Here is a 15,850-nt window from a genome sequence, read left to right as displayed (position 1 = left end):
ACTTTAAAATGATAAGAAATGCCTATGATGCCTGATTCTATATGAATGTCGCATGAATATCTCTTTGTTTTGCATATAGATATCAAATGAGTCACAATATTTCAAACGCCGCATACGAATTTCTACTTGAGGAAGATGTGTTAAATACATGTAAAACATTTGCTAAACACAATTTTTTGGTAAACATGTTACATTCATTGCAAAGACGTATCTTAGTTGAGTGTAAAAGAAATGACACTAGCATTTATTGAATTTACACATTAACTACATGTTGAAATAGCTTGGAATATGTTTATATGAAAAAGAACAACACGAGTCTGTCTTGTGTGCTTTTATAGATGCGCCAGCGAGAATCGCTCTGATTTACTTTTAAGTAGACAGCCTTAAAATTCTCACCACAATGTTTCATGTTCATTAGGGAAACATGGTGAAATATAAGAGAAATGTTTATTTTCATAAAAACAAAAACAGCAGGAATATTAATTAGTCCCATCTCCACGTAGTCTAAAAGATTCACCAAGCGAACTTCATTTAATTATCTATTTGGTTTCGAAAGGATGGGTTGCGTTAATTTGATTTCTCAATTTCGCCACTGAAGGTGGTGTATAAAATTGCTAGATTCGTGCATTTTAGTCAAGCGAAAATTAGATTCTAGTGTACTAATTTTTCATATTACCATTTCATTTTACGCATTAGAACAAATTCAGCAGCTGCAAATTTTACATTAAATATGGATAATTGAACTGAAACTGGAACAAATGTAATCAAGACTAAAACGTTGCTGAAGTAGCCCGTGTTATTAGGTATCTAGAACTAGAACACTTCTGTCCTAAACAGCCCCTTAGACCAAGGCAGTAATAATTTAATGTTGTTAACAAGGGCCTAAGTATCTAAACATAATAGAAACAATGTGACTGTTAGTTCACATTTTATATACTAACTTTATCTGCGAAAGATTCTTTCCCAATCAGTTTTCAACAATGTGAAACCATGACGAAAAACGCATGTTAAAAACTTGTTTCGGTATCCAAATTAAACCTCCGAATCTGCACATACAATTATTATCTCTCACAGCACAGCACATCTTCCAGATTTCTCACCCAAGGCACGATCAATTACTTCGCACAACTTCCACAACGGATAACTTTCCTGCATAAACTTTTCCACTTATGAAATTGCAAAGAACAACGCAATAAATTCCATCGGCTTTCTGAGCACGCTACTGCTTCAGTGGCCAAAATTGTGCAACATCATTATTTGGCAAACCATGGAAAACGCAACCGCCGCTTAGCAAGCGTGGGATGACAAGGGTAAATATCACCGCGAGCAGTATTTCCCGCACGTTTTCCATTGCATAAGAAAACTGTCGCTTGCCATTGTGCTTCTCTGCTTCCCCGTGTCGTACTTTTCAAAGCAAAGAATGATACAGACAGAGAATTATTTACTTCCAGACCCCGTTTATCGACGAGAAAACTCCCCGGTCAGAAATTATACCCCCATTGGCTTGACCCGAAAAGAAAAACCAGAACAAAGTTTTCTACCGAGAAAAACTATTACAACTACAGCAGTGAACGAACTGCTGAAACACAATGATACCGCAATTGGTTACACTGACATTCACCATCCTACAGCTGACAGTGATGAAGATTCGAAAAATAACGACGTACGTGCGACAACAGTCACGGCCATGTGGACTGAAATTGCTGCATTTATCAAAAGTAAGTCTAGTCACTCTTCAATTTCAAAACATGGACTGAACTACATCCTGTGCATCTAAAGTAACGGAAGCTAACGTGCAATCCAATTCTGCACTGTTCAATTTTTTAGGGTGAACACAGAACATCTTGTAGATCTGAATTTGATGAAGAATTGCGAAATAGTATAAACAATTTAAAAAATATGCCAGAATACTAACAATAAATCATGATTTGCTATAAAATCTATCAAGAGAGCGAATCCATGTGAATTGGAATTTTGATTTTATTTAGTTTTTTTACGAGAATACGTCTTACTCTACTATGGCGTGCCTTTTCAAAATTCGACCTATGAAAAAATGGGTAGAACTTTATCGTGAATATCTCGAGTTGTACTAAACATAGCAAAATAATCCTTTCTACATACCATCAGAAATAAGATCAGCAATTTGTGATTACATTTTCAAACGCGTGAGATAACCATAAATAACTCAAAAACTAGGTTTTCTCAAACTTTAGGGAACTTTGAGGAAAACTCATCACGCTTTCTTCCCGAGTAGAGTGTGAAATCAAATAGAGAACTCATTTTGATGTTGTGATGATCGCAATCTTCGATTACTCAATTTACTGTTATTTTGGTCGTTTTAAGTATTAAAAAATCAAAAACGAAAGAAAAATTAGAGGGTTGTATGCAAGACACGACCGATCACGATTACATTAAAAATGAAATAATTCTAAGGTACCCATAATAAATACAAAAATAAAGATGATGATGGATGCACTAAAAATCACAAATTAAAAACTTGCTCTACTTTTGGTGTTTACATTTTCGGCGAATGATCAAAATGATAATTAGATTCTTTCAGAACAATTGATTCTACTCTATTTTGATGCCTTCAACAAATTTTTGCATTTGAAAATTTTTGGAAAATATCCTTTAAATGAAAGTCAATTATGATGATTTCAAAGTTACTTAAAAGATCAATTTTCGATACGAACAACCTCAAGATATAAATCTGAACAAATGAAACGATTTTATATCATCATAATTTTCAAGGCAGAGAACGTACAAACTTTATCATTTTATAAACAGAGATTAGAGAAGATTTCAAATATTTTGATCGAAAAATGTGAATGTGAAAAATTTGAATAACCGTCAACCAATAAACTCAGTGATAGTGTAATTTTAATAATAATAAGCGTCGATAATTTTCGGAAAGTGTCTGAAAATGGAATGGCAGCAATACAAGGGAGCAAATATGTGACACAGTCCGCAGAACATATGTTGTTACTTTAATTGATTTTCACTTTTACATATTAAGCAACCAATGCATACGCAACCAAATTCCTTAATTTTGTTCATATTGTAACTTCATTTTATTATTACATGAACGAGCATTGTCATTGTTACAACGAATGTAGTGATAAGACACTTGTTGATTTGATGTAAATGATAATTTAACTAAAATTGGCGGTAACCCGAGTTTAGTAAGAATTTAAATGATACATGTAAAATCGCAGATCAGCTTGTCTTGAGTTTATCTCTAATACTGTATTTCATTGCATCTGATAATTCTATATATGTGAGTCCGTGAAACTTATTTGTACTAAGTTCCGAATCTTTTGAAGCGTTTTATTCCTGATGGGACAACAGCAAATCGATACTCAGTTTCACAGTTAGTCTGGAAGATTCTTGGAAGCAAGAATCGACCAAAATATTATGCTTTATACTTCAATTAGGTTACACGATTATTGTTTTTCTTTAATAATAGGGTCTGAGGGATTATACTAAGAGATAGTTCTTTGTATTTAGCCACATTTAATCAAAAGAATTATCTATGATTATCATCATAACACAACTTTATAATGAAGTTATTTGCGCGCCACCGTGTTGTTCGTATGTAAATGGAGATTTCAGTATGCAAACTATCCGTTAACAAAAATAAAACATTTCTAAACTGTTTCGAATCAAGTTAAATGAGGAAAATTTATTAATAAATCACAGAGATACAAGCGCTTCAAATTAGGTTCGAAAAATCTATCACCGATAAATCTAAGTTGGCCTGCTAGTTACCGGAGAATCAAGATAAGCCATGGGTAAACTAAAGCAGAAATGTATTCGGGCATATATTTATAGATTCCCTTTTGTGCTATAGTTCATACTGCGCAAATCGGACGAGAGTTTGACATCATTTACTGAGACTGTCATTGGCTCGTGAAAACATATCAGGTGTACAACTTTGCTTCCGCCGTTTTCCGATAGGTGGCTGTACCGGCTGAGGTTGGTTAAAATACATAGATGATAATGCCTTTAAAGTGAGTGTGTACAGTGCCTAACGAATTGTCATCGCCGTTTCAGTGACAGTTGTTCTTGTTTTCGTATTATTCACGCTCGAAAATGTCTGTTTATGTGCCCAATTCTCGCCATTTGCGGGAAGTTTTACTTTTCTGTTACAATTCGAAAAAAAGCAACTGAAGCGCATCGAATGCTTTCAGAAACTTACGGTGATGCTGCTCTGAGTAAAAGAACGTATCGGGAATGGTTTCAACGTTTTAAAAATGGTGATTTCGATGTCGAAGACAAACATGATGGTGGAAGAGAAAAAACCTTCAAAGATTCAAAGAACCTATTCCGTTCGATGGCACACGGCCTGGCAGATCAACATTTTCAATCTTTCGAAGAGTTGGAAAAATGGATTGCTTCATGGATAGCGTCAAAAAAGGACTTCTTTTTTCGAGCCGGGATCCGAAAATTGCCGGAAAGATGAGAGAAAGTTATCGCTAGCAACGGACAATACTTTGAATAATACATCTGTAAGCACTTTTTCGCAATAAAGCTTTAAATTTTGGAAAAAAAACGGCGGAAGCAAAGTTGTACACCTAATAGGTCAATATAATCCAATGCAATTGAAATACTTAAATTACGTTACCGCATAAGTTTAAGTTAAATGTTTTCGAATCGATTGGTAGTTAAATTATATAAATTCATCAACAAATGACTGAGTTCTAAGCGTTCAAAATTATGACAGAAAAAGGTTACGCGCTTATTTTCGCCTCGTACAGTGAGTTAGCAAAAGCGACAATCCAACGAGCAGTACAATCTAGTCATCACCTCACTGGACGAGCTACTTGTTTCATTCATAGTCAAGCATCAACTGAAATCAAGAAATGATTTGCAGCATATATTTATAGATTCCTCTTCGAACTACGCAGAATGATGCGGTGTTTTTATGCATGACGCAAAGCCTCCTATGCCGAACAAGAAAATGACGTCAATTTGGTCAGCTGGGATTGGTGGATGAAAACATAGGTCAATTCTAACCATTTTTTCAGTAGTATGCTATTGAAATACTGAAACGACGTTGCCATACATGTTTAAGTTGAAAGTTTCCGAATCGATTGGTTGTTATATTATATCATCCATCAACAAATGACTGAGTTATTAACGTTCAAAATTATGACGCAAAAAGGTTACGCAACTATTTTTGAAACTTTTAATTGACCCCCGGCCCCGTATAGTGAAGAGTAAGGCATTTTTAATGCCAAAACTTTTTGCTCCAGTTGTTTCCTCATTCAACTTTTCGCTCAATTTGGTTCCGTTGGACAATTATCGTTTTTCAAGCCTCCAAAGATTAGCCATCAAAGCCGAATTCAGCTCTCATGTGTATATCATCGACACCGCTAAGGAGATTTTTTTAGGATGGGATCAAAAAGTTGGAAAATCTCAAAACCAAGTGCACCGACCTAAAAATATCGGCATTGAGTTTAGCAAAAAAAATTTGAATGCATTTTTTGTTTAGTACCCAAGGAGGATATATTACTCCTGCAAGAAGAATATTGAGTCTCAATTTTGAATTCTGTAGATAATCTTCATGCGATCTGAAAATTTTGAACATGCATAATTACAAAGATCTCACCATAAGTCAGTTAAACATCATATATCATAGAGCTGCCAAAAATTTTAACATGCAACCCAAGCAGATAGCCATCGTTCTCACAACATTCATCTTAGCCATGCTTCTCCTGCTCCATCACTGAAGTGGTTGAACTTTACCTGGAACTTTACGTAATGTTTCCAAATAGTTGGGCTATGAAAGGAAAGTAAGTAATATGAACAGCTGCAGAAATCTCAAAAGTTTATGAACTTCACGTGCTTATGGCAATGTTAAGCTCCTTTCTCAGTCACTCTACCGATGCCAAATGCAAACGGAATGGCAACAGCAGCTGCAAAATAACGTTCTTTGACCTGTCTGTTAGGAAACTCAACCGCACCCTGATTTGAAAAATGAAATGCTGAAATAAACTCTTTTCTTCTTCCGTTACAGAGCACCAAGAAAAATTCTACATCTACCTTATAGTTGCGGTAGCAGCCGCAATCCTTCTCTGCTTGTCAATAGTAATCGGTCGCATGGCGCTGCGGAAGCGCAGAACAGTGAAGGAGAACGATAAATTCCAGACATCAAACACAGGTGAAACGACGCTCCCAAATGGCTTTACTGACGATATATCGGAAATAGATGCGGATATCGATTTGCAAACTCCGCTGCCCGTCCCGAGCGTTTCCCGGAGTGATGTAAGTAATAGCCTCCGTTCACATTGATTATCGAGTATGCAATGCATATATGAATATCGAATGTACCAATAGCCCATCCACCTAGCGTTTTCCTTCAACGCGAAGCGTCTGCCGGATATCCTGTTTTAAAGTAATTTCCATTCACAGAGCTACGGGGCATATACACCCTCGCCAGGACCGTACGGAAATCTGGGACCATCTAATATATCACATACCTCAACCACAATGCTGGTGCCGCCATGCTCGATGAGCACGGTGATGAACACGGCACCGCCAGCCAGCTACCTGAGTGGGCCAATCAACATCATTCCTTCCCAACTTGGCCAGAGTATAGGTGAGTCCGCAGATGCAAGCAGTGTCGAAACAATTTCATTGATGATTTGATTTGATGTGCAGTAAAAAAAACGTTACAGCTGAATATTGTAATTCGCCCTATATTCGGTTATCCGGTTCTGTACGTACCGTTAAATGAAGGTCAACGTTAATTTTGTCCACCGTTGATGCAACGCATCGCCCGATTGTCCGATAAAACACATCACAGACTGTTTTTCTGTTTAAAATAATCTGATCGTGTAAATGAGCATTACCGAGGAGGAATGTAGTTATGGAAAAATATAAATTTCTAAAGCACTTTGCCAAGTTCTATAGTTTGACTTTGCCAAGTTCTATAGTTTTTGACTCGCTTATATTCAGTAAAATTAACCAATGATATTCAAAAATTATTTTGACAAATTAGAATTAGACTTTCTTGATTTCAGCCGCATTTTATCCTACTTGGTTTTGCATATCCATCGAATGTGAGGCCGACAACGTATTCGACTATCAAAAATCTCCCAATGTTCACAAGAATTTACCACTTGATTAACTTTGTTTCCATACTGGAGATCACTTTGGCTGGTTGATCTTTCTGTCGACAATCGCGAAAGCCCACAGTTCAGTTTGTTACTCTCGCGACATCAGCAAGTTAGACAAAGGCTGTTACGATCGAAAATTGGTCGAACAAGAATGTATGTAAATCGATAACATTTTTATTTAAAAATCATGTCATGTGGCCCGATGTTTTTCTGTTGGGCTGAGCACTGGCGTGTTGGAAGTTTTTATGACCTGAGATATCACCTGAACGTTGTTCATAGCATGTAACTTCTTGTCCTTTTCCGTAATAGCAGAAGTCCAAATTCGGCACAAACAGGACAAAAAAAAATATAGTGGAAAGGCAGCAGACGAATTTTTCGAACCTCCTGCACATAAATTTCCTGGTCGATGATCTCGGTCGAGGTTGATATATCAAACCACGAAAACAATTGCTCTGTTACACATGAGATATTTCTGTGCGAACGTCGACAGCTTGATGTGTTTAGAAAACTCTGTCAACTTTCGTATTTCAGTTTTCATATGAAATTCTTATCTTGGAAGCTTTTTAAAGTAAAAGTATCACATACTGTACCACGCAATCAAACTTCGTGGGCTTCTTCATGTGCCGTCTCGTCAATCGACCGACTTCTTCTGCTTATCCCCACTCAGCAAGCGATTATATTTTCCGGGGGGCCGGAAATTCGAAGATTCAAAATTGTTTTTTTTTCATTCTTCATAACAAAACGAAATATCAAAAATCGAAACAAATTCTACTTGAGAATTATTTTGTTAAAATAATGTATTTAAAAGTCTCTTACTACGATATTCCTATTCTCACAATGTTTTAAATTCTCATGTACAAGGGCCTGTAATATTTCAGTCACCCTGGGCCCGAATTTTCTCTTGGCGGTCCTGGGCATACCGCAACAAATAATCGTTCAGTTTGCAGGAACGGTTTGTTGTTGTTTTACTCCTACAAAAATAGTGTGGAAATTTGGTGTTATCTTTATATACCTTACCTAACAGCTATAGGCCTGGGGTGTCCTTTACTGTATCAAGAATACGTCTCCACATAACTCGGTCCATGGCTGCTCGTCGCCAGCCATTCAAGGCACGGACGCTTCTGAGATCACCCTCCACTTGATCGATCCACCTTGCTCGCTGCGCTCCTCTTCTTTTTGTACCAGTCGAATTAGATTCAAGAACCATTTTCACTGGGCTGTCGTCCGACATCCTTATGACATGCCCAGCCCATCGTAGACGTCCGATTTTAGCTGTCCGTACGATGGGTGGTTCTCCTAGCAGCTGTTGCAATTCGTGATTCATACGCCGTCTCCACGTTCCGTCTTCCATCTGCACTCCGCCACTCCTCTGCCAACATAGTCAAGGTGTCGTGGCCATAGAGAACAACCGGTCTAATGAGCGTTTTGTAGATGGTCAATTTCGTGCGGTGGCGTACTTTTCTCGATCGAAGGGGTTTTCTGAGCCCAAATTACGCACGATTCCCTGCCAAAGTACGACTCAGTACTGGTGTCATTGTCGGTGGTCACCAGTGAGCCCAAATACACAAACTCGTCAACCACCTCGATATCGTCACCGTCTATCAATATTCGTGGTGGGAGGCGTAGTGTTTCTTCTTTAGAGTCTCTTCCTCTCAAGTATTTAGTTTTTGACGCATTTATGGCCAGTCCGATACGCCTAGCTTCAGCTTTCAATCCGATGTAGGTTTCCGTCATCTTCTCCAGGTTACGTGTCACAATATCAATATCGTCAGCGAAACCAAAAAATTGTAAGGACCACTCGTGTCGATTCTCGCTCTTCGAATCACACCTTCCAAGGTAATATTGAACAAGATACAAGAGAGTCCATCACCTTGCCGTAGCCCTCTCCGAGATTCGAAGGGACTCGAGAGCGTCCCAGATACTCGGACGTAGCACATCACTCTATCCATCGTTGCTTTGACCAATCGCGTCAGTTTATCCGGGAAACCGCTCAAACCTGGGAATGACAAATCAACCATCAATGTGCAACTTCTGATAACCACAGAGTTCAATGATCTTACCGGCGCCGACCAGGTCCGGTTGTAGGTCCGCTTAGGGATAGGAAGGTATGTTAGTACAACACTTTTTGTTACTATAGCCCGTCTATACTACTGCGCACTCCACAAGAGTCACGGGAAAAGGATATTTGTTAGTAGAAAAATGTAGAAAATTAAAAAATAAACGGTCTCAAAGGAGCCGACATGATAATTTTAATTAGTTAATACGATAGTTAATGTTTATACGCAAATAGTGTGTGAGAAATAATTCGCCCTATGAAAACAGGAGGGCCACAAAGGTCGAATATTATCCTGACCGCCGACATCACAGACGAAAAAGCAAATATTCTTATACTCCACTGTTTCCACATTGAAACAGATCGTAGGAATAGTTGTCACGACTTCGCCAAGCTTTAGTTTATACAGGATAGTCGTTTTACCAGCCGCAATTAATCCAACTGCCAACAATATGAGTACATAAAATTTGATAGAAAAAATTACTAATGATAGGTTAAAAACAAATTGAAATTTATAAAATGACGTCATGTGACGTCACATATGAACCGAAAAGCCAATTTAAGAATGATGATATTGCACTTAAATAGAATTGTTTTGTTATACCTGCAATTGTTATTACACTCACCCATTAAAATTCTCATCTTTTTTTTCGAAAAGCCTGGTTCTGGAAAAATTCAAAATTCTACCCGTCAAATTATACAAGGATGATATGCAAAATCCTAATTTACTAGAATGTACTAGGAATGCTGCAAACGGTTTTCATGAAAACAAATTGACAATTTACAGTCGCATTAAGGGTTTGAAAACACTTCAGTATCAGGACGTCAAGGAGACATATTTGACCTATTTGAAAGATTTCCAATAATTTTCGCGTTTCAAAAGAATTATTACCAACAAACCAATTCGCACTCTCTCATTATGCTACTAACACAGAAGGCGGTAGCACCCAGTCGACGCCGTTCGATTGACCAAATATCATCATAGACACACGGGGAGGCATGAGATAGGAACTTATGAGCAGTCAGTTATTTTGACGACCAACATTTTAAAAAGTCAAAGCAAAAGAGAATTAAAATATTGCCAGGTCGCAGAACTGCACACAGTGCGAATAACGTACTGAGGCTTGTATTTTCATGCAAGAAAATATCAAACAATTGTTTGGAAGCATCTTTGGATTCTTAAATGAGCCTAATTATTGGATTTCTTTCATATTCATGATGCTGCTGGATATGGAAAAAAATTATTGTCACCATTTCGATGCGAATGGTGCACAAAGTCGATCGGTCAATAAGCCACAATCGTTGTTAAAAGATCTAAGCGCTTTTTTCTCTGATGAGGACCAGTTAAATAATATTGAATTTAGTCCCACACTCAATAATTTTCACATATTATGATAAATCGCACTTCGTTATATTCGTGGGCGACAATGACAATAATCCTACAATACAGTACAGGAGAACCACCTGGGTCTCAGATGTGTGGTTCCCATTACACACAGATCAATTATTATTTACTGTGAAGATTCGTGCATGCAATATCATATGAAATAAATTTATAGTCCTTTGTGGTTTCATTTTAGAACACTGGGTCGATAAGCTTATTGACAGCATTCAAATATAACTTTTGCCAAGCGATAAGACTGCAAGTAAATCACATCAAGTGCAAGTAAATTGTGCATTTTCCTTCATTATTAACATACGAAAACTGCTATATATACTTACTCAGAATTAGTTACGAAATGAAGCGAGTCAAAAACATTACCTTAATGTGATAAAACGTTATGCAATATGAAAATTCATATTCACTATTTGGAAAATAAATAAAAATGATTATAAACAGCAGTTAAAAGACGCGATCTTTTTTTCCAGGAGGTATCCGTACACCAATGGCAGCGATGAGCACCCTTCCCCGACATCATCAACAGCCACCGCCAGTGTTTCTGGGAGGTGCCGGTTCGGTGATAGGCCACTCTCAGACCCTGAGGCGTCCATCCAATGATTTAGATGGAAACACACCGCGCAGCATCAGCCGAGGGGCAGCGAATACACAGTTCTACTACGGATGACATCCGGCTATCGGTCAGTCGTCCGCCCAGTACAAGCAAGCGCACCCTGGCCCACCACAGCCGCAGTCTATACTGAAGAATAAAGAGCCAACCATAAGTGAAGCCGAAGACACCATCGTGATGTGTCCACCCAATCGAACATACTGTTTCTAGAATTGCAACATCATCCTGCTGCGAAAACAAACCACACTGCTAAACTACCAAAGTGATAAAGATCTTGTGTATTTGTAGTATGTTTCGAACGGAGCACGAGAGTAGTTAGTTTGTCATCAGGGTACGTGGACAGGTGACGACATGACAAATGAATCAAGATTCCAAGGAGCTGGCAGGACTCTAAAATTGAATCTGAAAATTTGAAACTTATATCCCGAAAGAACAATTCAATTTATTTAAACGAGCGTTTCTCAAATTGTTGTAGTCAATACTTTTATGAGAATCACATAGACAGTCCTGAAGAAATCGGGATTAAGCTGGGAATAAAGAGGAAATATGTTAATAGTGAAATTAAACACGTTGTGAAATCTCGACATTGATGATAAAGTAAGTCCAGTGCAATAATGCGATAGGTATTAAAGGAACGTAGGTTCTTTGGGCAAGTTGGTGGCACACCACAGTAAGTTATTTTTATAGACCGAGGCGAACGGTATTAATCCGCTACGCACACACGTAATAAAATCGTGTTTTATTGTCGTTTTACTACTGTTATAGTTTAATATTGGAAATCAGGGTACTACGTGACAGTAACTGATGAAATGGAGTTTTTTCACAAACTTCCATTGGTTGTACTCTGAAGACATGTGAGCATTGTTTATTGACTGGGAATAAATTGACACTTAGTGAATTCGTATGGATTTGAATATACTAGACATAAGAATGAAGCAATCTTTAGTGTACAGACCAAGTCGACAGATTTTTTTTGTGTGTAAAAAGTCAATCGAAATCGGTAGATTTAGAAGAAAAAAAGTTAGGAAAACATGCGTTGAAATTAATAAGCGTATGTTTCGCGACAGAGTATAAGTTAATTGTACAGATGAGCAATTTATTTATTTATTTTTTTGTTTTAGTGATCGTACAGGTCGTTTATATCTAGCACGATATGAATAACGTATTTTAATAAAATGGTTTATTAGAACTGGTGTTTTGATTTATTCTATTTTAAATGTTTTAAGGAAAAAGTTTTGTTAGGTAAGTATGTAGCAGTGATTTGTAGTTCTACAATATTTGTATTTGTAGTTCTACAGCAGAAACGGTTAATTGTTGATTGCGAAATGAATAAAAAATAAATGCATACATTTTCCCATCACAAAAAGACGTACATGTTTGGTATAAAATCATTTAAAAATGTATGTTTTGAAATAAATTTCATAATATGTAAGAATTAGAAATATATAAATAGTATAACAATGATTTTGAATTTATTACGATGAGACAGCTGAGACGCCATTTTTATCTTCGAACGGGTCAATATCTTAGTAGCCTGAAATTGTCTAAATCGGTTCTGTCAATAGAAATAAAAAATATCGAGAAAATAGAGAATGAAAAAATTTCGAGGAAATAGAACGAAAAAATAATTGGTTATTTACACCATTATATCTTCGAATAAATATGCTGTAGAAAAGTAGACATGCATACATAGATATGAGGGGGCTGAACTAATGTCAACAATCTTCAAATGTCAGATAAATCCGGTTTCGGATAATCCGACTGCGGATCAAGTATAAATCATCACGATCATCACGACTTTCTCGAAGATGGCTCAACTAATTGCGACATACTGGGACTCTTTTGAAACCTGCTAAGGGGTTTTGGAAGTTCAAATGATTTATTGTTGATTCTTTCGGTTCCGAAAAGTTTTACCGAATAAGTAACTTAAGCATTAGAATCTGGATTATTCGAATCATCTGTAAATTTTTGGATCTATCCAAAGATGACAATCGTGTCACCGGGGTGGTTTTACCACGCCCATACATGTTCCATACGTACAAGCGCTGATTTCCGTTTTGTACAATTTGTACAACTCTACAAAATCAAGTAGCTGTATCTATGCGTACGAGAATAATTTGTAGATTCGGCAAAGGTTGTATTCGATAAAATTAACACCTCTATATTTATTCACCAAAAGAAATCGATACTAGAATTTTATTAAATTTTCAAGAGAATTCATAACTACTAATTTGTAATGTTCAATTTCGACCCCCATTCCGAAAGCCCGCACCTTCCTGGGCGAAGATCCGGTGAATTTTTTAAGCTCATTACTGTTGGCACAAAATTGACTCCGTTGGCTCGGCGCCACTATAACACGTTTCGAGCATAGTGGCAAGATGCTAGACCAGAACAAAGGAAAGTTGATCTTTTATGCTTGCTTATGAATGGCAAAAGACGCTTCATAGTAGAGAAAGGCAAAACAGTTCATTTAAAAAAAAACCGTCCAGAACATGATAGTTCTACCGAAAAACTAGTTCTCCTGAACCTTTCATTCTTTCTTCAGACATTTCGTATGATTATGTGAAAACCATACGATGGCAAATAAATCTGTTTCGTTGGTAACTATCTTTTTAATAGTGAATGTAGTGACATTTAAAATAGCAATTGTTCACTTTAGAGGAATTTTTCAGAGGTTGCTAAACATGTACAATTTCTACTACATTTTTAAAAATTACGACCATTGAACAATTCCATACGAAATCGAAGGTCGATTTTTTCTTGAATTTTTTTATTTGGGTCAAATTTTGCATACGCATTCTTTATGATTAAAAGAGACAATATGCATCAGAAGTTTGCCATTTTTACTCTAGCCTTACTTTTGAGAAGGGACTAAGCAAAAATTCCTTGAAAATTTTCTATGATATATGTTTTAGAAACGTTGGGTCTGATCGATTTGGTGTCTTCTGCAATATTTTAGGTAATTATAAGGACTATGTAGAATAATTAAGTACCGTTGAAAAAAAAATTTTGTTTGATTTTTACTTTAAAACACTTAAAATTCAAATATCTCGAAACAGGAATTTTTTTTTATTTTTTTGATTAACGCTTATGCATAATTTGATACGAATACAAAGATAAAATTTCAAAAAAAATCTGTCATTTGTTTCACTCCATTTCGAAATATACAACTATTAATACAAATATACAACTATTAATACAACATTCACTTTTATTCCTTTTGAAAAGATAATCAAATCATCATTCTAATGTATCAGAGGTGTATAAACCAAAGTTATTTTTCATCTCTCGCCTTTCAAAGATATTATCAGAAAATGCATCACAAATCAGACTGTCGTCTGAATGATAGGATTGAATCTAATTCACAACAAACATGGATTTCAAATTCGTTGATCCAGATTTCATTCATTCTGCATATATTCAACATATCTTAGAATAGAATTGGCCATCAATTGAGTAAAAAATTGTAGAAAATTCAAAGTTTGACCAGTTATATCTTGATTTTTGCCAGCTTGTCTGTCTTATTCAAACATGAATTTATGTAATTGTCCGCAATAATCTTTTATCCATGAACGACAAAACGACAAAAACAAAACATTTCCAGCTACGGACAGTAGCGTTCATTACGCCCGACTTATAGGCATTATGCTGAACAAATGGTTTGCATGCAATCTTGCACACACGGTCATATACGGGTTTTGGTTACATGCCTATGCCTATCGAGATACATACACAGTAAAACTGATATACCGCATCAGATACCTACAGTGATAGCAGTGGCTACGAAGCGTGGATAAAATTCTTTCTAAACACTATCAGTAACTGGAAGTTCTTTATTGCTGGGTAATACAGTTCATTTCACATAAAAAATTTTTGTGCCAAGTACCATGCGCGTGGGTGGTTTTAGGAAATTTTCGATGGAAATTTTGGAAATTTTGAAAATAAAAACAAAAACATACAGACTTTTGAAAAACTTTTATCTATCTGCAGGGAAAACATGGCTGAAACATTCGGAGGATTTTTCGAGTGTTATCAAAAATAGCTCTGGAAAATGAGTGTTTTTGTGATCTTTAACAATTATTTGGAAAAATATTGCGATGATATGATAATTTGTTTTCGAATAAACCTTTTTCTGGCTGCAAGAATTACATACAAACACTTTTATAGAAAAGCTTTCCACGCTTTTCATGGAAAATCAACGAATTTAATATAACCGTTTTCGTTGTATTTTTACGATTTAAAAGCACTAAATGAAATACAAATTATTTCGCAACGGTTCTAATTCAATGATACGGTGCGCATGGTGCTTGGACGATGACCTTGTCTTTCTTAAAAATATCATTTGACGAAACGTGTTACCGTTACCCTATGTTGTAATATATAACACAGCCCTAGCAATCGATTGTTGTTTTCTATCACATTTTCCATTCAAGTTGTGGGTACTTCATACCACCATTGATTCACAATTTGAGTAAATTTAATTATTTTTCCAATGTTTATTACCATGAGTTTCGAGCACAACTAAAATATAGATACACAACATTAACTCATTTACCAGATACGCAATTTCAAATTATCGTTTTGATGTCAAATTATCGGTTTACTGGCTCATAAAATCTATTCAGGTACACATATTTCGAAATGTTTGAAGTTTTAGCGGTTATTGG

At 36.3% G+C, this 15,850-nt stretch overlaps 1 protein-coding gene across 4 annotated transcripts in view; it reads left to right on the top strand.

Annotated features, from left to right (window-relative positions):
* LOC131431153 (protein eva-1) overlaps nucleotides 1-12,372 on the top strand; it is a 443,272-nt gene extending 430,900 nt beyond the window's left edge. For all 4 annotated transcript variants that reach the window (XM_058596696.1, XM_058596693.1, XM_058596694.1 and 1 more), the window contains exons 9-11: nucleotides 6,020-6,267; nucleotides 6,415-6,601; nucleotides 11,044-12,372. In XM_058596696.1, coding sequence (XP_058452679.1) covers nucleotides 6,020-6,267; nucleotides 6,415-6,601; nucleotides 11,044-11,240 — 632 coding nt within the window. In that variant the 3' untranslated portion in view covers nucleotides 11,241-12,372. The remainder of the gene's footprint in view (nucleotides 1-6,019; nucleotides 6,268-6,414; nucleotides 6,602-11,043) is intronic.
* Nucleotides 12,373-15,850: the final 3,478 nt, after the last annotated feature.

The sequence above is a fragment of the Malaya genurostris genome, chromosome 2, assembly GCF_030247185.1.
Source record: "Malaya genurostris strain Urasoe2022 chromosome 2, Malgen_1.1, whole genome shotgun sequence".
Classification (NCBI taxonomy): Eukaryota; Metazoa; Arthropoda; class Insecta; order Diptera; family Culicidae; genus Malaya; species Malaya genurostris.
Note: the sequence above shows the minus strand (reverse complement) of the source record. Positions and strands in the feature narration are given on the sequence as shown.